This window comes from Vidua macroura, chromosome 5 (genome assembly GCF_024509145.1).
Source record: "Vidua macroura isolate BioBank_ID:100142 chromosome 5, ASM2450914v1, whole genome shotgun sequence".
Taxonomy (NCBI): Eukaryota; Metazoa; Chordata; class Aves; order Passeriformes; family Viduidae; genus Vidua; species Vidua macroura.
Genome location: NC_071575.1, coordinates 66,851,159 through 66,873,433, shown reverse-complemented (window position 1 = coordinate 66,873,433; position 22,275 = coordinate 66,851,159). Strand labels below are relative to the sequence as shown.

The 22,275-nt window shown below is 41.6% G+C and overlaps 1 protein-coding gene across 2 annotated transcripts; it reads left to right on the top strand.

Moving 5' to 3' along the window:
* The first annotated feature begins 4,332 nt into the window (after nt 1-4,332).
* Nucleotides 4,333-21,003, top strand: PRPF18 (pre-mRNA processing factor 18). Of its 2 annotated transcripts, XM_053977856.1 has the most exons (11): nt 4,333-4,428; nt 6,227-6,304; nt 6,434-6,460; nt 9,200-9,304; nt 10,552-10,665; nt 12,428-12,574; nt 14,269-14,337; nt 15,072-15,212; nt 15,679-15,750; nt 17,916-18,071; nt 20,377-21,003. In XM_053977856.1, the coding sequence occupies exons 1-11, from the start codon at nt 4,363-4,365 to the stop codon at nt 20,455-20,457; spliced, it is 1,056 nt and encodes a 351-aa protein (XP_053833831.1). In that variant the 5' UTR covers nt 4,333-4,362; the 3' UTR covers nt 20,458-21,003. The 2 variants fall into 2 exon arrangements, with proteins under 2 accessions (XP_053833831.1, XP_053833832.1); XM_053977857.1 differs by lacking the exon at nt 6,434-6,460.
* The last annotated feature ends 1,272 nt before the right edge of the window (nt 21,004-22,275 follow it).

Below are 22,275 nucleotides of genomic sequence, written 5' to 3'. Positions count from 1 at the left end.
TTATCCAATGTCTTTTTTGGTATAGTGTTTTGAAGATGAATAAAAGGAACCATGTACTTAAACTGAAAAGGGTTTCCAAGAATAATCTGTGCCCTTGCTACTTGAAATGAGTTCTGCAATCTTGGTCAGCTGCCAGGCATCAGTTCTGCCTCCTGTGTAAGAGTGAAAGCATATGCTGGCTGAACTGGGAGTTTCCCCTGTTCTAATATCAAATAGATAAGTGAAACTAGATGCCCATAAAGATATGACCTGAAAACAACTAAATGTAAACTGAATACAACCACTGAGAGCAGTCAAAATTATTCTGATCCATTTTACCACTTTGGCAAATAGATGACATCTGGGTTATTTGAGTGAAACTGGGTTATTTGAGCTGCCTTCAATAATCTGTCTGTAGGTTGACAGTTGGCTTGCAGCAGATAAAGCTGAGCAATCACTTAACCAGCTAAAAATTGGAATGAAACACCTCATGTATGTTTTAAACTTCTATTTCTATTGCTTACAAGGCTCTTACGAATATTCCAAGAATTTGAATAACTTCTAGATTTCCCTTTCCAGTCTTGATTTCATATTTAATGTTATGAAGGAAATTACTCCAAAGTAGCTTTGTGATTAACTCTGTGGGGTTGTTCCAGAGGTCTGCAGAAACCTGGATCTAGGGAAAATGTGGGTAACACTATTGCTTCCAGACCCAAAGTCAATTGCTGGGAGCTCTCAAGACTCTGCAAATGGTTTTGGGAGAGCTTAAAGGCCTGACTACAGCCCTGACAGCAAATATCATATTTATTAATCACATGAGAGACAGAAATATCCAGCCACAGTGGTACCAAACCAGCAGGACTGCCCTGAAAAGCAAAACAGGAGCAGTAGAAAACAAATAGTCAAGCTTTGGATTTATAGCAATGATCTAATTGACTCTAATGAGTAGAGTGATGCCATATATAATAAACTGATAATTTGAAATACAACTGGAAAAGCACACATTTCACTGTGTTCAAAATATCTTATACAGTGATGTCATCTAAGGATGACATGCACGGATGAGGGACTGGCACAGGGAAGGAATTGTCTGCTTTCACAACACAGTTAAACAGTTTCCACACTCTCAGGGCTCCTCAGAACGGTGCTGACTTGGAGAAATCCTTTTGCAGTGTGGAGGAACAGTTTCCACTATGTGATCCAAGGACGAGAGATCACACTCTGAGCTTTCATGAGCACCATGAGTTTGTCCAGCAAGTGGAACTCCAGATACCCATCCTAGAGCCAAGGAGCACGTGTGAATGGAGACAGTCAGAGGATGAAAGATCCATGACGAAGCAAGCAGGGACCATAGCGAATTGCCAGCACAGATACTGCCTCAGGACGATGTTCTGAGGAACAGAGGAGCTTTGAACTGTGTCCAGTCAGGACCTGACCCAGCCATCCCCACAATCCATATCCCTCAGAAAATGCTGCCCTGACCTCAGGCAAAGAGGAGTCATACAGATTTGGCATCCTGGACATCAGACAGGAAGCAAGAGTGGATCTCTCCATGAGGTGTCAGTGAAAGAAAAAAGATATCACCTCTTCTTATAGATTAGAAGGTTTTATAATCCCTTCAAAAAGAGAAATCTCAAATGGATGGATGGCACCAAAGATTTTTTTTTCTCTCCTTCCTTTTTTTGGGGAGATATTGGTGAATGTCCTCAAAAAACCAGAACCAACATATCTACATATTTGCATGCATACAGTAACTCTTTTGGGAGATGTAGTACTCTGTAGACTGCCACTTCTTGTCCATAGGACAAGACAATGTCTTGCTCACAGAGGGATTTACATTACAGGATGCTTTGATTTGGAGGCAAGAGAGCACAGAACCAGAAGTACTGGAAAAGGAGCAATTGTGGAAAGTTAAGTCATTGGTAGTGAACTTTTAGGCAACTTTTCGAGGTACAGCATTACTTTCCAACCTTGCCAAAGCTGTTTCACCAACATAAATTAATCAGCTGCTTCCTTGTCCCTTTTACCCCTCCCTGACACCTTATTTATTTATTAAAAAAAAAAAAAAAAAAACAAACAAAAAATAAACCCAAAAAAAACCCAAAAAACCTGGGGGATCTTTAGTCTAAGAGTCACCTGACAGTAACTGCATCTTTCTCACAAATACTGTGTGTGAGTTTGCTTTCCTCCTTCCTTTTGTATTGTCTCTAACTGAGATATAATGTCTATAATGGTTTAATCCCAGATGGTGCATAGGCTCTCTCTCACTCTTCCCCAGCCACAGAGGGATGTGGGAGAGAATCAGAAGAGTGAAAGTGAGAAGACTTCTGGATTGAAAGAAAGTTCAATGGGACAGCAAAGGAAGAAAACAATAATAACAATAACAACAATGATAACAACAACATAATATTCAAAACAAGTGATGCACAATGCAATTGCTCACCACCTGCTGAGTGATGCCCAGCCAGTTCCTGAGCAGCAGCCCCCAGCCAACTTTCCCCCCAGTTTATATACTGAATGTGATGCCATACAGTATGGAATATCCTTCTGGTCAGCTGGGGTCAGCTGTCCTGGCTGCCTTGTGTCCCCCAGTCTCATTGCTGGCAGGATATGAGAAGCTGAAAAGTCCCTGACTTAGTATAAACTCTGGTTAGCAAAAACCGAAAGCATCAGTGTGTTATCAGTTATTCTCATACCTGATCCAAACCACAGAACTGCACTAGGTACTAGGAAGAAAATTACCTGTATCCCTGCCAAAACCAGGCCAGTGTCAGACTGGAGCAGGAAATGAAGCAAGGTCTAAGGTTGTGTGTTCTCTAGAGTAAATTGAGGGGACAGCTGGCACTCTGATAAAAGCATCTGGATTTGTTTACCATAAAGTCCACTACAGAGTATTCCTACAGCCTCCCCACTTATGTCCTTACCCAAATGTGGGCACATTCCCCCAGGACTCATACAGAGACATTCTTGGATGCTATCACCATCAGATGTGATATAATTTCCTTTTAGAGAGCTATGAGAAGCGTAGGAGTACTGTTCCTGTTTCCTCATTGCAAAGCAATTGCATTCAAGCCTGAGGTAAAGCAGTGTATGACTTCTAAATCCAAAACCCTCCAGCCTGGGGTTAAACAACCCCTGTAAACCACTGTGCCATTTTCTACAAGGAAGAGTCTTGACACATGGCTCAGGTTATCTAAAGTGGGTGAAAAGCCAGTTGTGGTTACGACTCCAAAACAGCTACTGAAGCAATGGAGCTTACAATGGGAAAAGACAAGGAAGAAATCTTTGAGGACCTAAAGGTGAAAAAAAATCTGAGAGGAGTTCTTACTCATTCTTCAAAGCATTTTCTGGACCCTTTGGACTTTACAAGCCACAAGGTGGAAATAGCTGGAGAAAATCAGGTAAATAAGGAAAACAAGAGATTTCTTGATGATAGTACCTGTGTCACAAATGCTGAGTGGCTGATGACAAAAGCATTTAGCTCTGGGATGTGCACACTAAGGAGCTCAGTCCCTACCAGCTGCTTCAGAACTCAAGGCCTGATGGAAGCAGATACCAGATATCACAGGCATCCCACCTTCCTACATGGCATTTGCACCCTGTGTGGCTGGGCAGTAACCAGGCTCATGAAATCATTTAGCTTGGAAAAGACCTCTAAAAGCATCAAATCTAATAATTAACCCTGCTAAGTCCACCAATAATCACATCTCCACGTCCCACATCTACACATCTTTTCAATATCTCCCGGGATGGTGATTTCACCAATTCCCTGGACAGCCTGTCCCAGTGCTTGACAGCCCTTTTGGAGAAGAATTTTTTTCCTGAGGCCATGATTTATCTGATATTAGCTGTCATCTGCAACCAAGGCCCATCGCATGAGGCACTGTACAAACACAGTCAGAGAGACTTTTCCCCAAAGATTTTTCAAGCTAAACAGAGAAGACAGCTGAATAAATTGCACGCAGACTCTCTTTAAAGAACCTGTCAAGCACCCTTTTGTAAAACCAGCTGTACTAAAACAGGGAAAGACCCCTGTAAAAATCATATTCCACCTCTTTTGCTACATTCCTTGATACAAAGCAGCTATATTTTGGCTCTGTCTCATAATTACTGTCATTATACCATCTGTGTATCACTTTAAATAATCTGCTTCCAACAACAGTATGAGATTACATAGATACTGAAGCAATTTTCCCTACTGTCCAATCTAAGCGTCTCCCGGCACAACTCGGGGCCATCTCCTCTGTCACTTGTCACTCGGGAGAAGGCACTGACGCGCCCCCAGCCCCGCCGCTCCTCCCAGCCACCAGGGGGCGCCGCGCGGCGGCGCGGCCTCCCCGGAAGTGACGGCGTTGTTTTCCTGCGGTACTTCCCGAGGCCGCCATGGACATCCTGAAGCGGGAGATCAGCAGGAAGCGCCAGCAGCTGGAGGAGAAGGAGCTGCTGGGGGTGAGGGCGGCCGGCATGGACACCAGGAGCTGCCCGGGGTGTGGGCCCGGGGGAGGGCGGCGGGGGTGAGGCGGGAGCGGCCCGGGTTGGGCCGGGGAAGGGGGCGCGGAGCGGCCCAGGGCCGGGTTTTCCAAAGCCGGGATGAACCAGGATGGGATCGGGCTGGAGCCAGGAGGAGTCTGGGGGCGCGGATGCAGCCTGGCTTCAGCCTCGCTGTGCTCCATGGGCTTTTGGGGCTGGTTTAGTTTATTTCGAGCACCGAGAGATGAGAAAAGTCAGTGCGAGCTTTGGTGAGCAGAGTGTGGTTTGTTTCCCCCCCACAGCCGCGTTCTCTCCATACCCGGGCAGGATGTGAGCAGTGTGTGTGTGTTTAAAAACCCTATACCCGGGCAGGATGTGAGCGGTGTGTGTGTGTTTAAAAACCCTATACCCGGGCAGGATGTGAGCGGTGTGTGTGTGCCTAAAAACCCCATACCCGGGCAGGGTGTGAGCGGTGTGTGTGTGCCTAAAAACCCCATACCCGAGCAGGATGTGAGCGGTGTGTGTGTGTTTAAAAACCCCATACCCGGGCAGGATGTGAGCAGTGTGTGTGTGTTTAAAAACCCCATACCCGGGCAGGGTGTGAGCAGTGTGTGTGTGTTTAAAAACCCCATACCTGGGCAGGATGTGAGCAGTGTGTGTGTGTTTAAAAACCCCATACCCGGGCAGGATGTGAGCGGTGTGTGTGTGCCTAAAAACCCCATACCCGAGCAGGATGTGAGCGGTGTGTGTGTGTGTTTAAAAACCCCATACCCGGGCAGGATGTGAGCGGTGTGTGTGTGTTTAAAAACCCCATACCCGGGCAGGATGTGAGCGGTGTGTGTGTGCCTAGAAACCCCATACCCGGGCAGGGTGTGAGCAGTGTGTGTGTGTTTAAAAACCCCATACCTGGCAGGATGTGAGCGGTGTGTGTGTGTTTAAAAACCCCATACCCGGGCAGGGTGTGAGCAGTGTGTGTGTGCCTAAAAACCCCATACCGGGCAGGATGTGAGCAGTGTGTGTGTGTGTTTAAAAACCCCATACCCGGGCAAGGTGTGAGCAGTGTGTGTGTGCCTAGAAACCCCATACCGGGCAGGATGTGAGCAGTGTGTGTGTGTGTTTAAAAACCCCATACCCGGGCAAGGTGTGAGCAGTGTGTGTGTGCCTCAAAACCCCACAGTACAGCAGAGCCCCTTTCAGGGGTGTCTTTTGAGTTTTGGCATCAGAGTCTGAAAGGAGGGAGCTGCAGTCAGAGGCTGTTGTACGTCAGGCAAAGCATGAAGGAAGAAGTTGTAGTTTGTACTAATCAAGGAAAATGCTTTGGGGTGGCCACATTTTCCAGCTGTTGTGTGTCTTGAATGTCTTTTCAGGCGCTTTTTTTACAAAGCTCCTCCAAGCAAGCTTATAAAATACTGTGTATAAAGGTGATCTGTCCCACCCCCTTGATTTGATGTCAAACAATGTGTTTAGTATGGTTTATCTAAACAGCCTGGGCCTGGTTGTGCACGTCTGAAGGGAAGCTTTACACCAGAGACCACCAAGGCCTTACATGACAAAAGACTTGGGTTTTCTGAAGTGCTGGCAAGCACGTTGTACTTTTAATTCTGCTTATACATATATCCTGCAAAGTAACTCTATATTGCTGATTGCAGAGGTGCTTCCAACTAGGCATCTCTGGGAAAGGATGTAGCTGAATTCACCAAGCCAAGTAAGAAACTTTGAGCCATTTTTGCTTAACCATGCAAAACTGTGAACTGGTAACAGCTCTCCTCTCTTTTAGGGAAACAAGAAGTATTTCAAACGCAGTGAGTTAGCCAAAAAGGAGGAGGAGGCCTACTTCCAGAGATGTGGCTACAAGGTATGTAAATTGTTCTTCCAGGACTTGGTGTGTTTATTTTGAAGTCTGCATTTTTTTTTTTATCAACAATATCAATGTTGTTAATGATAATTGTTGTTCTTTGTTCAATCTGTTAATGTTATACATTAGCCTGTAAATGAGAAGCCACCTGGAGAGGTATGACTTTCCAAAACCATTTTCAATGCAGGAAAAGATATGCATGACATACAGCTACTTAAGTTTGTGTTATGGTTTGGCTTTTGTTTCTTTTTTTGTTTGTTTTTATTTGTGGAAAGCATGAAGTGGCTCGGGATCAAAGCTTGTCTTCCTTTCTTATTAAATTGTGCTGTTAGGCATGAACACTGGATCTGATATAGCCACCTTCCTCCCCTTACTGAGAAAAATGGATACATTTGGATAATTTTATCTGATCTTCATTGTCAAAATGTCCAAAAGAAATCAGTATCGTGTGGGTGTGCATTAAAAAGATCTGCCAACTCTCCTAAATTGGTATTTGGGTTTTGGCCATTAAACACCCAGCACTGAAGCTGTGCAACAACAGCATTTATGTTCTTGCTGGCAAAATATTAGAAACAATTGGTAACCTCGGGTGCATTTTGCAACAAATGGGTGATCTGGAAGGCTTTATCTGCCCTGTAATGGTGTCAGGGCAAGAGTTTACTGAAATGGAAAGAATGTTGTTGTCTTTTACAAGTGTGTGTGTGCCTGCCTGCCTGCCTGATGGGGTGTCTGGGAGGGGGGATGCATTCCCTGGGGAAGACAGTTTCATAATCTTGTCTGCTGTTAGAGGGCACAAATAGGAGCTTTGTTTTCAAGTGACCTTTACCCAGTTAGTGACTTATTCTGAAACCTTGATCTGTTTGTGCGTATTTGAACATCAATGCCAAAATGATTCTCGGAACGTGCAGCATAAAGTCATGGGAAAGCTCTGTGAATCCAGCTGCTCTTCCAAGTGCAAATGGCTGCCTGATGCCTTTTGAGCATTAGCTTGAATTCTTCAGAACCTCATGTGGTTGAAGTGGAGTTACCTGTGCTGCTGCACAGGTGTGAAATGCAACCCTGACAATGGTTTTAAAATAAGTTACTTTTGTTAAATTTAGTATCTTTTTAGAGCCTCCCAGATTTCTGCATTGGTTCTTTACTCTGATAATGAGACATGGAACACAGACTGATTTCCTTTTAAATGCAGGTGCTTTTTTGCTTTGCTTAGACTTAATAAGTTGGAATAATTTCACTTGCTTGAAGAAAGCACTGAAACAAAAGTAACAATGGTAAAGATACTGCTTATAACTTGGAGTCCAGCTGACAGAATGGATAAAATATTTTCTTCCAGTTCTGCTATCTCTTTGTGATTTCAAGAATGTTTGTAAGTTAAAATTTGTATGTATCCTTCTGCTCTGGGAATATATTTAAAAAAAAATTTGCACCATGCTTCCATATTTTCTGTCCCCTGTCAATTCCTCCTTCCCTGCATTGATGGAAATTTTATTTTCCCCCTCCCTTTATGTGTTAAACCTTGATTTAATTGTTCATTCCAAACATCTGTACTCTTAGGATTGATTTTTTTCTGTGTTTGCAATTACAGCATTGAATGTAGATCTGTGCATCTGAAATTGCTGAATCTTGTAGCTGAAGCCCCAGGGGTGAATCCTGCCAGCCACATGGAGTCACACTGACACCTGAGCAAGGCTGGCACTGTGTCCTGAAAGAATAAAAAGCCTATTAAAAATTAAAAAAAAAAAAAAATTGTCCAGTACCTTCCTCAGATTGATCAACCCAAATACAAGCTGCCCATGCACAGGGAATGCTGCAGGCTGCTCTAGCATTCATTGGATATTTCCCTTTTAGCAAGTACAGAAAGGAAATAAATTAAGAATAAACAAGATATGAATGAGCACTGAAGAGGTTTCCTTCTTATAGGAATATTACCACCAGCAATCTGCTCTTGCTGTCAGAAGTGTTGAATTTGAGCTTATACAGGGAGCTGTAGTTACATGGCTGCTGTCTCAAAGTTACTTTGATCAAAGAGTTGTTTTGCATTATTAAAATACTGAATAATGAAGAAAGGATGCTCTCTTTGATTCAGGAACATTCTTTTAGACTAAGAGGAGTTGTTAAAGATACTCTGTTCCTATGAGGAGTTGTGTCTTTTTTTGTTTGGGTTTTTTTTTTTTTTTTTTCCTGTAAGAAACTGGCAAGGTTATTAGAGAAGTGAGGTGCAATACCTAAAACAAGGTTTGAGAGGTGCATTACCTCTCAAAACCCAACAGAAACTGTGTATCACTGCTAACTGTGCTCAGCTTGCTGAAGCTGCAGGTAATAAACACTGTAGCTGACCCTGAAAGAGGCAGTTCCACTCTCACCCTGCTCTGGGGTTTTCCTTCCTTTCCTTCTCTCTGTGCATGTGCTGGTCCTGGGGAGCTGGATGAGGAAGTGGACAGGCTGGGAACAGTACCAGTATTTGTGTTTGTCAGAGTATTTTCTGTTTGAATAATTTCCCCTTTCTGGTTCATCACACATTGATGCAAATGGTCTTGCATGAGTAGGACGGGTGGAACAGGGACAGGAATCAACAGGCAGAGGGTGGATTTGCTATTTTTGAAACCAGTGCTGGCATCTGCCTGCTAAAGTGACAGCCAAACTTCAGCAATTGTCCTTTCTGTTTGCTGGAGAGAGTGCTTCCTGCAACCTGCAGAAGTGTTAGTTAATTACTGATACTATCAAGAACTTTTATTTTCTTGTGAGATGCAATTATGGACCATAAAACTATGAAACTAAAGGTTTATATTGTCATATTAAAGTCTGTGTTCCAGAGTTCTGTATCTTGCTATCCTTTCTCATCAATATGTGGGCTTGTTTCCATTGCACACGAGTAACTTTGTCTGTTGAATGTAGGTACAGCAGCAGGAAGAGGAGGAGAAACCACTGGCTACATCAAATCCAGTGCTGGAACTTGAACTGGCAGAGGAAAAGTTGCCAATGACTCTTTCCAGACAGGAGGTAAAGTCAGAAACCATAAACTGACTCCTTGAGTTTACAGCAAATACACCTGGAATTTCTTGTTAGGGCTGTTTCATCCAGTGAACTGTACTTTTTATGGCAGTTCTATTTAATAATAATCTTCCATTTTTGCAGTCAGCAGTTAATGATCATCTTTGCTTATCAGGGCTCTGCTGTGCAATTGAATGCATAGGGAGGTAGAGATGTGTAAAACCTCTCTGTTACAGAGATTTACACAGATGTTTTATAACATTTTACAGCTCTTTCAGAGAGATACCCTGAATATCAGGATTATTCTTGGATAGCACTGAAGATGGCATGCTGACTTTTTCCAAGATTTATTTTTCCCTGAGCTTCTTTTCTTTGTAACTTGTTGGTCTGAGCACAAATTTAGGAACCAAGTTTTGGAAGGTCATGTTAGCCTCTAGAGGAAACAGTCCTAAAGCTAGAGCAGCTGGGATGTTCTTTGCTTTTTCTAAGGATAAATATGCCTATGTGGATTTAAGTTCACAAACAGATCCACACCCTGAAGCAGAAGCAGGAAGTTCAGAAGTACAGAATGCACTCTAGTCTTGGAAATACTGAAATTCACAGCTGAGGTCATCCAAGCATGTCACACCTCCCCTTAATTTGTCAGGATAATCAGGTTTTTACAGGACTTGTAATGGGGGCTGTTGGTTTTGTGTTTGGTTTGAGGTTTGAATCAAGTTAAGGGAGGCTTTTTCATGTCTGTTGTATCTACTTTTAAAGTAACTATCCCATTAGATTTTGGGACTTCATATTTCCCAAATGCTTAATGGTGGGGATTTTCAGCAGATCATCTTGTAGCTGTGCTGGGACAACCTGCAGCCCAGTTCATATTTTTATTGCCAAGACAAATAGGTGAGTGAGATTATTGTCAAGTTCCTTTGTGATTTTGAAAATGGTCTTTAAGCTCTGCCAGAGGGATGATTTTTGTGTATTTGTTTGAACAAGTCAGAAGAGGAAGACGTTTGGCTGTATCAAACAGCCTGGGATTTTATGCAAAATTTGGATTGGTAATATTTGGAATGACCTTTCACTGAAATACCGTGGGAATTTTATATTTAGATTGTAAAGTGTCTGGAACATTTTTCTACTGCTTAAAATATTGCCATTTCCTCTCCAGTCCAGCTCAGCTTGTTATTCTAAGCAAAGTAAATAAATCTGTCATTCTGGATTTTATTTTGCTTCCTTTATGCGTCAGGGAGTGCTTTGATTCTTTTCAGGTTATCAGGAGGTTACGAGAGAGGGGTGAGCCCATCAGGCTGTTTGGAGAGACAGATTATGATGCATTTCAACGTCTGAGGAAGATAGAAATTCTTGCACCTGAAGTGAACAAGGTAAGCCTGGCTCTTAGTTACTTATTTATAGTGGGGTAATGAATAAGTAACCCTAGAAAAGTTACTAAAAATAATTTTCAGTAACTGTTAATTTTCAGGAGGAGGGAGTAATAGCAAAGAGAATATGGGCTTTTGTTTAATTTTTTTTTTTTCTTTTTTTGCTGAGAAACTATGTTAAATATCAGAGTTTTGTGCACGATTACAATTAGCTTACAGAGTTCTGCCCTAGAAAACTACCAGGCCCTTGTCACTTGCAAAAGGGGCCTATTAATATCCCAGCTTGTTCTGCCTCTGCTTTTTTAATGAGCAGAGAACAGTCATTTACTGTTACAATAATCCTGTATTGTGATTATGTCACCCCCGAGAAGGCACAGGTAACTAAGAGCAGAACTGCATACTGTCTGGGATAAAAATGATTTTTCAAATCCCTGGATTCCAGAGCTATAACTTGTTATGGAAGTATCATTTTTCCCCCTTCCCTTTAAAGTAGCCATGAACTCAAAAGCTGACCTGAAGATCTAATTAATTTATTCATTTTGTCTTAAGGAATGATCAGTTAAGTGAGGAGATACAGTTGGGGTTTGTTTTACATTCACTATTAACCAAATTTACAACCACACTAACAGAGTGACAATTTGCTTTTTCTTCCCTAATTTGTGGCAAACTGAATTGTTTTAAATGTCTTTCCTGGGGCTGCCCATAAAAGGGAAGCTTTTTCCTCTCCAAGTCTTCAAAATGAAGATAAACATTTTGAACAAACATGAAGATCTAGAAATAGAAGCTCTACAAATGAAAGCTTCCCCTCCAGTGACATCCATCACAGAGCAGGATTAGGAAATAGAGAGCCCATAAATAGGGTTGTGCTGGATTTTTGTTACATGTTTCAGTCACTCCTGTTGCTGTCTAGGGGAATTCTGCATGTTGCTTAGTCAATCAGCCTTGTGGTTCAGACATTTTAGAGTAACTAAATGATTAATAGAAATGCTCCAGATAGCTGAGTATGATGATGGAAGAGGGGAAGTAACTCTGCATATACATTCCCTGTGGAATGGCTGAATTTATCTGAGGGTAAGAAATGTCATACTCCTTTATAGAGCTGTATATTTTATGTCTCAAGATGAGAAGGCAAATCCTTCAGCTGTGGTTAAGGCAAATTTTGTATTCTATTTGAAAGAACCTTATAACTTTATATATATGGTTTTAAACTGATTTTGTTTTTTTTTAGTCACCTCTTCTAAAGTTGAGGGTTTTAAGCAGTGAGTCTATAATAAAACATTCTGCTATGTTTAAGTAATTTGTAATAAAAGGAAACAATGTTATTGTTTTATGTCTGGCACCGAATGAGTGAGACTTATTTACAGCTTTTTTCAGGGCAGATGTGAAGACTTGTAGAGCTGATGATGATTATGGTCTGGTTTTCATTTGTTTTGCGGTGGTTCAGTTCATTGCTTGGAGAAAATGACTTGAAGAAGGTCCTAGAGGCTGATTCCTTCCTCCAGGCTTTTTTTTTGGTGAAGATACTGTAAAAAGTATTTTTCATAGGTATGAGTGTTTCAGAAGTTCATGCACCTGCATTTTGTTAAGTGCTGAAGCAGAAACTGTTGTTGGAGTTCAGCTAAATTCAAACAACTAAACCCTTATGTGTGTTTTTACAGAATCTGCACCTTAAACAGAAGTTAGATGCTCACAGTGACAGTACTGAACTGCTTTTATTTACTTGAGGGTTTTTTATAAACCAGTCTTTTTTCCCCCTGTTTTCTAGGGCCTGAGAAATGACCTGAAGGCTGCTTTGGATAAGATTGATCAGCAGTATCTGAATGAAATTGTGGGTGGCCAAGAAGCAGGAGATGATGACTCCCAGAATGACCTGAAAGTCCATGAGGAGAACACTACTATTGAAGAGCTAGAAGTACGGGATAGGTCATGGTTAAAGATTTTAGATATAGCATGTTGCTGTGAGAAAGCTTCAGGATTGTTTAGACAAAGTTGTCTTCTTTTCAACAGCTGACTTAGACATTTTGAAGTATTCTTAAGGAGAAAATTTAGGTTTCCAAGCCTGGAGTTGCACTGTAGGTGCCTACAAGAGACAAGGGGAAACTCAAGTGGTCTTTGTTTACAACACTTCATCCCAAAGGGGATAGGTGTTGCCTGCAAAGACAGTGATACAGTAAAGATTCATTCTCCAAGATTTCAAAAGTAGAGAATTTAATTCCAATACATTACCTGGTCATAAATGCCAAAGCCTTTCCAGTGAATATTTGAGAGGGTAATAAGGTCAGTACCAATTAATTTTCCCTATACAAGGAAGAAGGACTCTGAAAAATAGACACACAGAAAGAACGTTTGATATGAAAACTTCTAGGACAAAAGGAAGTGAGCATCAGAAGTAGGCAGACCACAAGAAATATAAGTGCAGAGATAATGTGTCCCAGAACCTTGAGTGCAAATGGCTGCTCTGTTCTGAAAGAATCCTGTGGTGTTTCTGTGAGTGAGTGGAGAGTGAGTGCCAGGAAATGCATCCAGCACCTGGTATTTCAGGATAATATTTTGAAAAGCACATTAACTTGAGCTGAAGACTTTTACCCTTAATCTTCAAAACTCTTTGCAGGAGTTAATCTTCATAACATCCTTCCAAAAGCATGTTTAAGAAATAATACGATTTATAACTGAAAGCTGAAGTGAATACATTATTATTAAGAAATAGTCTGGGTTTTTTGTTATGCTGCCAGGGGTTCTGGTTTAAAATAACTGCAGTACCAGAGTGGATAGCAGCACTTGTATTGGAGCTGCATTTTATTGATCTGTTAGCTCCCAAAATAATCCCTTTCTGTGGTAGTAGGGCAGGCTTAGTTTGAGCCATGCAAGCAATCTTTTTTGAAAAAGTTTGTAAACACCATGTCTTAATTTTATGTTACTTTAGCTGCATTGCCTTGAGCATAAAGGCTTACATTGAATTTGACTCCAAATCTAGGAGATGTTTTAAAATAAAACTCACTTTGGAAACATGAGGGCAATGGAAATTGATTATAAATTGATCTATACCTACTGGAAAATGTTTATAAAACTTGCTGTTAGTATTTAGAGTTTTGAGGTTTTGGCAGGATGGTGGAGTATTGGAGCATACAGCTGGGCTTTTTGAGTGGTTTGTTGCTTAGTTTTGGGGTTTTTTTAAAAAAATTGTTCCCTCAAATTCACAGTTGCAATTAAATGATAAAAAGCCCCAGTACATCAGAGAATTGAAATAGCATAACAAAATATTTAGGTAAATTGATGGCTTTGAGGATCTCAAAAAATGCTGTGCACCCACAGATCCCCTTAATACAGTGCTGTCAGACAGCTGCTAATTATGCCAATAATTTAATAGTTAATGACTGAAGAATTACTGTTGCATTGACTTTTCAGAAATAATCATATTGCCGTTGTGATGTAAATGTTTGTGATAGATTAGTGAATTTCAGTAGCATTTGTAGCTGTTTCTTGACCAGTGTTTGGGATTTCTTGTGGAATTTATTGCAGTTTGTGGTGCAGTGAATCATGCTCTGCTGTGGTGGTGCTGGCAGACTAGAGAAAGTAGAAATAATGGCCCTTTTTTCCCCCCACCAGGCTTTGGGAGAATCCTTGGGACGGGGTGATGATCACTATGATATGGACATCATAACAAAGTTCTTGAAGGTAACAAACTCTAATTATTCTGTAGTTTCTGCCATGTAGATACATTTCAAGAATAGAAGGGTAGGTTTTAGCCACTTCTGAGGAAAATCTCACATGTTATGTTCAAGATGTGGGTTTTTTGAAATGCTTGGCACTCCACAGCCTTTGTTAGTCACAACAGTGACTTGTGCCAGATCTGGGAAAGAGCTCTTGGGAGAGCAGCATTCTTCAAAATCTGGTCCTGCTTTTCCAGACAAAATAAATACGGTTTTGATTTTCGTGTGATATTTGAGGCATTTGTTTGAGTTGCCTCTGTGTGGTACTGTGGCATCAAAACCTTTGGAGGAGTTTCCTTGGAGCAGTGCACACTGAATTGGAATGTCACCTAATACTGTTAGTGAAATGAGAGAGTTTTAAAGGAAGTGCACAGGTTCAAGTGGATGGCAGGAAATTGTTTCCTTGTTTCCTGGCAAGAAACCTGTGTTGCCTCTCAGCCCAGTCAGCCACTGCCTGTGTAAATGTTGTCGTAATCAAAGGCACAGCAAGAGTTGAAGCTTTAATTTGTGTGTGTACATTTAAGATAAGAGAGTTGTTCATGTCCCTCCTTGCCTATCCTTCTGAAAAAGGTTTTACCTTCTTAAATCAGATTTCTCCAAAAAACTCACTTCTCCTTGCTTGCTTAGCCCTCTGTTCTGTCTGATGTGCCGGGAAGTCACTAGATGGCACCATGACACAGATGTGCTTGCTCCCTGCAGTTCCTCCTGGGAGTTTGGGCCAAGGAGTTGAATGCCAGAGAGGACTACGTGAAGCGGGGCGTGCAGGGGAAGCTGAACAGCGCCACTCAGAAACAGACCGAGTCCTACCTGCGGCCGCTCTTCAGGAAGCTCCGCAAGCGGGTAAATCACCTCTAAGTGCCACTTCAGCCTTTGCTTCCCAAGTAACCAGCATCAGGGCCCTTTCCAGGGCAGTGTTAGCCTCACTGAAGGAGAGGGGATAAATGAATTGGTGACAGTTTCTGTATCTAGAGCTCCTGACACCCAGTTCTGACTTCGTCTCAGTCAGTGAAATCTACCCACCCACTGCTTTTCCAGCTGTTTGAAGCAGCACCTGCTCCCTGGGTTGCAAACATGACAGAAAATTGGGATTGCATTTTGCACTTTGCCATCAGCTACCAGGTGTAACCACTTAACCTCTGCTCTTCAGATCCTTCATCTGAATATTTAACATGTTTTCCTTTGTGAAACTCCTCAAGCAAGAGTAGTTGCTAAACTTTGCATAAATGCTGAGTAAGATGATTTTCCTGAGCTGCTGTTCTGAAGTAAATGTCTTTTTTTTTTTTTTTCTTTCCCCTCACTCCTGTAGACACTTCCTGCAGACATCAAAGAATCAATAACAGATATTATTAAATTTATGTTGCAGAGAGAATACGTGAAGGTACGTTTGTGCTTTTCCGTCATGTTCACGCTGTCTGGTTGTAAAAGATTGAGTTTATTACTTCAGCATTCCCATATTTTTTTTCATTTTGAAGATGCATAGCTGGAAATACAACATCTATCCCAACAAAATGAAAAATGGCTGTGAATGTTAGGCTCTAAGTAGTGTTTGTTCCCCAGCCTGACAGAAGATATTTTGAGGTTCATGAAACTGCACAGCTTTGTAAACATGATGAAAATTTTTCTTAGAGATGCCTATAAGTTGCAGAGGCATTCCTCAAGGGGAAACCTGATGTTCTAAGGTTAAATGAAGGTATTGAATAGTAATAGGGTGTTGATGATTAATTAATTAGGAATTAATTGAGGCAAACTGAGTTATTGAATATGAGGCAGTGTCCCTTTCTTTGTCTACACTCACATTAAGTGGCCGGGTAAGGTTGAGGTAAGTTAATGAGAAGATTTTTTTGGATGAAGTCTGCTCACTGCAGGAGGCAGAAGTACTTTGGGACATAAGATCAAAGGCAGTATTAGGTTTTATTTGTAGCTGCCTTCAGAAGTGAAATTGAAATACCAATAGCATTTGCTGAAGCAGCTTGTATATGCAGAGGAACCTGAGTTGTCTTTTGCCTTCAAATTTCTAGTATTTCTTACTATTCTTGTGAGGATTTGGCATAATTTGTCAAGTAAGCAAGCAAACCTGCTTTTGATACTGAAAAAAACTTTGTATGGCCTAAGGCAAATTTAATCCAAATCATTTGGAAGCAGAACTGAACAGTGGGATGTAGGATAGTGGGATTTTATTTTGAAGAATTTTTTTTCTCTTGGTTGTCATCATTATGTGGAAATTCCCTTTCTAATACCTTCTCAAACTAATGAGCATGCAGGAATGTGGTGTATCTCTGGGTTATTCAGCAGTGCCTCTCTCTCCTGAAGGTGCTTGCCTTTAAGTAAGCTTCGCAGAGATTTTGGATTACTTGAATACACATTCGGATGTTTTGTTGTTTTGTTTTTGTTTTTTTACATTAGGCTAATGCCTTTACAGATACTTGCACCCTTGTCAATTTTACTTTCTAAGAGACTTGCCTCTTTTTGCCTACTCTTCTGTCTCTTTTTGCCTGCTGCTTGCTTTGTGCACCCTAGTGAATACTGTCGGCCACAAATTCTTGCTGCTTTGTTAGTTGAAAAGCTTGGAAGATTTTAATTTTGAAATCGATGTGTTGACAGCAGGCAAGTACCAGAATGCAAGTTGTCCACTCAGCCTTAATTAACGCTGTTGTGACACTTCTGCAAGGGTCTTTAATTGTATGTTCACATACTATTTCATCACAAAAGTATATTTAAGTCAGCAAGTAGGTATTTGACTAAGACTGTTAAGATTCTGCCTCATGCAGGTGATGACTAAGCTCTGTCCTCTCTTTAGGTTTGCTTTTAGGTCTGTCTGCTACCCCTGCCTTGTTCATTATTCACCTCCCAGTTTGTTCAGTGCTAGCTGGAAAGAATCTGCACCCACTGGTCATGACTGCTGCTTCTTATTGTCCAGTTTCTGAATAGGAGGTGATAAATGAACTCTTTATCAGTGAGTTTTGTAGCTGCTCTCTAATAGAGAAGGAATGTCCTGTTCCACGTCCTTCAGGTTTTTTCTGTAATTGTATCTGTCACTTGCTGCTTCTCAGTTGTTATCTTGGGCTTTTTTAAGCTCTATACTTCTCTTCCTTTCTGCCTGTCTTTCTATTAATTTTCCCATCGAGTTTAATCCCTGTTTTTCCCCAGGAATGTTGTCTGTTACAGCTTTAAAACAGGATCTGCGCTTTTGATGAGGAAATTCCTGATTGATTTACTGCTGCTACTGCTCTGGCCTTAAGCATGGTTACAAATGTAACCTTATTTAACCAGAGATGGTTGAGTTGAAAATAATCCCAGTAAACCTTAGTTTTGGTCAAGGTAACCAGACTGCCTTATCCAGTTCTTTTTTTTCATAAGGGAAAGTCCATAGTCCTTGCTTCCCTTGGAGTTCCATGTGGGAAGGTGTGTTGTGCAGTTGGTTAATACCATGCAGTGACACCAGATCAGAGACATTGGAGTGGGGCTTAAACTGCACCTGGCAGTGCAAAAATGCTCTGTGTGGTGCAGTTCCCGAGGTGCTCAGTGATGCCCTTCCCTCTCCAGGCCAACGATGCCTATCTGCAGATGGCCATTGGGAACGCTCCCTGGCCCATCGGCGTCACCATGGTCGGCATCCACGCGCGGACGGGGCGCGAGAAGATTTTCTCCAAGCACGTGGCCCACGTGCTCAACGATGAAACTCAGAGGAAGTACATACAGGTAATTGTCAGCTTTGCAAAGCCAACAGGTCTGCTTGTGTAGGGGGATCTTTTAGAAACGTCGGTGTCAGGTGATGTGGTAGAAGTGTCCCAGAAATTGACAGGTTTAGTTTGTGTCAAGCATAACATCCAATTAAGAGTAGCTCATCCTGGACCTGAAGGCTTTTCAATGCTGGGCCAGGAATAGTCTAATGGTTTTTCTGAACTGCTGTGATCCTGCATGAACACCAAAGCAGCTCTGAAGACAGGCTGATTCTCCTGAGGCCTCTCACTGCTTAACTTGTGCTTTAAACATGCACAGAATTTCATACTGTAAAATTCAGTCCTTCTGACTATTTCTGCAACTAGATAAATGCATTCATTAATAAAGTCAGGAATCTGGGCTCAAAATTCCAGGCTTAGTTCCTCCTGGGCATCTTCATACTCATGTGGACTTCTGGTTGTGGAAATAGTAGCAGTGCTGTTTTTCTACTCTGTCCTTTCAACACAGTGGGTGGACAGGTCTGAGGAAAAAAGCCTTCTCTCTTGGTATTGTTAAATGTGTTTGGCTCTTGCCAGTTGCAGTTCATTGAGATAAAAAACCTTCTGGGTTAACTCTGAAGTCTTCTGAGCAGGATCATGGAGCTCAGAGTTCCTGGCAGGCGAGGTTTATAAATGTCTTCCTTCTTCAGCAGCAGGACTCCTGTTGCTTTTCAGCTTCTGCAGATGTCTGCAAGGAAATTGCTTGCAAAATGCAACTTCCTCTTCTGCTCTGAGTCTCTCTGTATTTGGGCTGCGAGTATAACCTTTGGTTTCTCTTCAGCTCTAGTTTTTAATAGCATAACCTGAAAAAATATAATTGTGAAGTCACAGGGGCCTCCAGACACTTACAGAGACAACAAATTAAATTTGACCAATTATTTTGTAAGGTAAAAAATTGGCATGTGGATTATGCATCTTCAGAGAAAGGCTTTAGTTATGCTTGGAAGTATTTAACAGATGAAATAGTTTTAAACTAAATAATGTTGTTGTGATCTGTGTTAATCCACATGTCATAATGGTGAATAATTCATAGAATCACAGAATGGTTTGGATTGAAAGAGACCTTAAAAGACTATCAACTCCTCTGGCAGGGGAACCTTCCAGACCAGGCTGCTCAGTAATTCGCTTTCTCTGTCCATTTGCCACTCCTGGAGCAGAAGGATCTCTACTCTGGAGTGTTGCTTGGTCTCTCTTAGCATGATATACCTTGTGGAAGTTGTGTATGAATTCCCCTGTTTGTCCCTTTTCTGCTTTTGGGGCTACATTTGTTGGCCAAGGAAATCCTTGAGTTCATCTTCCCACTGGAAATTTCATATCTCTGCTTCTAATTTACTCAACTCACTGCAGCACCAAGACAAAGTTGGCTTTAAACATGTATGTTCTCCATGTCGGCTTTAGATATTTGGGTCTTGTTTGACAAGTTGGTTGAAACTGGAGCATGGGATATTTATTACCTGTGCTCCCAGCAGCTGCATGAAGCAAACATGTTCCTGATTACAGCACTCTGGAGAGCGTCCCAAACAAGGAGTCATGGTGCTGGGACAGACTTTCCATGCTTGCCTGCATTAGAAAGGCCAAAGCATCATCCTGTTGAATCATTTTTCCCTGAGTGAGGAGTTGCCTTCCCTGAGGAGAGTCTCATGACAGGGACATGACTCTGCCATCTTGGAGTACAGTGTCACTGCTAAATTACACTTCCACCACAGCAGTTGGCTTTCTTCTTTGTTAGACTTTTCTGTATGTCTTGAAAGAAAATAATCACAGGGTTCCTGTCATGTTGTTTTTGTGCAATTGATGGCTTGAAAGAACTGAAAAGTCCACATTCTGTCTTTCTCCTTGATTGCTTCAGTTTCCCTCTGTGATGTCCTGTCCACAGTTCTCCTGAGAAGTGTTTGGTTCTTGCCTTAGCTCTGCAGCTTGTTTTGAAATTGCTTTTTACTCTTTAGAATGAATTTTAATACTCAGCTTTCTTGAAAATATCTTTAATTATGGTATCATTTGCTCCCTTGGTGATAAAGAGGGATTAAAGAATTGCTGTGATCCTTCACTGTGAATCTTACCAGGTGGGATTGAAGCTGTAGCCTTTTTGATTATACCACAAACTCCTCTAATATTGAAGAGAACCTCAAACTTTAAAACAGAATAACTACCAAAATAAAAATCCCAACCTCAAAATAGCAGCCTTTTCTTTTTAATTTTTCTTGTTAAGCTTAAGAATACTGTATTAAGCTTGTTCAACAGCTGCAGCCTTATTACAGAATTGTCCTTGTTTTGTTAATTCCTAGGGGCTGAAGAGACTCATGACCATTTGCCAGAAGCACTTCCCAACAGACCCATCCAAATGTGTGGAGTACAACGCGCTGTGAGGTTCTGCGGGGGCCAGGGTGGGATTCACATTTCGGTCTCCAACACCCAGAGAGGATGGAAGAGGCAGACTTTGAGCCTGAACATCAAGAAGAACTTGGGGTGGGCTTTGCAAAAAAAAGCAGAAAGGAGGTTTTTTTACAGCTTCCTTTTTCCAAGCCCCATTTATTTAGGTTTATTTTGAAATCTGTGCTTTTTGCTGAACATATCCAATGTACAGCAGAGGGAATGGGCTTTGAAGAGTTTAAGACCAAGACAATGACCAAGGGATAATTCACATGACAACTGCTTTTATTTCAGTTTGTTATTCAGGGAACTGTGCAGATTGAAGTGTTTCCCATATTTTAGAGCTTTAGGTGAGTCTCAGCCCTGCAAGGAGCATGTGGAACTTTTTTGGCTGCTTTTGCATTGGAGACTGATGTGAGGAGATGATTAGAGGGAAGCAGTTGAATCTGAATCTTGGTTATTTCTGTAAATATAAAGACTTTATTGGTTAATCTTTCATGTGGTATTTATCAGGAATAAAAAAAAGGTTTCTATATTTCTCAGCCTCAGTGCAAAGAGTTTTTGATCTCGAATGCATCTGATTTGGCTTTTTTTTTTTTTTTTCTTCGGTAACGACATTTTTAATATAAACCTTCTGGGCTTGGGGGGGAAGTAATCTTACAGCTCTTGAGGCTTTCAAATTCCATCTTTATACATCTGGAGAAAATTTTCAATCTGCTGGGCATTGCAGAGAAAATTAGGACCTCCCATGACCATGAACAGTATTTCTAGCAGCCACAAATCTTTACCATTGTGTATCCTGACTGGGAATGGTGAGGAAACTCAGGGGAATGATATCTAATTCTGCATAAACAGTGAAATATTGAAACTTCATTAGTTTTGAGCAGAATCACTTCCTGAAGAAATGTGTCACTATTCCATTGAATGGGTTTGTCTGGGTGCTCCCCTCGACTGGCAGCTTGGAGCAGGAACTGGAGCCTTCTTCTCAAGGAGTGACCTGTCTCCCTTGGGTGTTCACAGTGAGAGATACTGAGGCATGTGAGCTGGGAGGAGTATCTTGGAGAAATTCAGGTTCTTCTGGAGACACTTTTAGATTCTGAAGTGCTTCTTTGGACCCAGGAGATTTTCAGTCTGGAGTGTTTGACCCCAGAGAAAATGTCAAGAGCTTAGAGTCGAGAAGTAATAAAATGAGGCTGATGAGACCTCACTGTCTCTTTGGGGAGGAGATGGGGATTTATGGGGAGCAGCTGGGCAGATGTCAAGAGCATGGAAGAGTTTCATTAACAGTGCTTTCTGGTGATTTTCTTTGAAGTGCTCTGTACAGATACTCTTTGGGGGCGTTATTACAGCAGAAACATTTGTAACATTGCAACTTTATCCCTCTCCCCACCCAGATGGTTTCCTGAACTGTTTCTAAATCTTTATCTTGACCTTGGTTTTGAACTCTGTAAATAATTGAGGGACAATATTGTCCCTTGTTCAGAAGAGCTGTAATTTCCCTGGAAACTGCAGCAAGTGAGTAGCCAGGAGATGGTTTAAGGAGCATTGTATCGTCTGCTGTAGCGGGAAGTGGATTCCTTAGGGGATCTGTAATAGTGCTAGATGGATTTTTCCTTCCTGCCTTAGAACTAATTACTGAGGAGAATTTTAATGGTACCCTGAGTGCTGGTTTGAGTGGGGATGCACCTCCTGTAGGGATGTGAATTTGAGGTTGGAATGTCTTAGTCTGATCAGGTTTTAAGGAATGCAGTTTAAGCAATGTGCCTCCTTGCTGACAGTCCCTGAAATACAGCCGCCTTGCTTGAATGAATCCC

Excerpts from the sequence above, each read along its gene's own strand:
- PRPF18 (XM_053977856.1), top strand. The coding sequence starts at position 4,363 with ATGGACATCCTGAAGCGGGAGATCAGCAGGAAGCGCCAGCAGCTGGAG. Across the intron at positions 10,666-12,427 it reads TTGCACCTGAAGTGAACAAG|GGCCTGAGAAATGACCTGAA; the intron begins GTAAGCCTGGCT and ends CCTGTTTTCTAG. Across the intron at positions 15,751-17,915 it reads TGCAGAGAGAATACGTGAAG|GCCAACGATGCCTATCTGCA; the intron begins GTACGTTTGTGC and ends TTCCCTCTCCAG.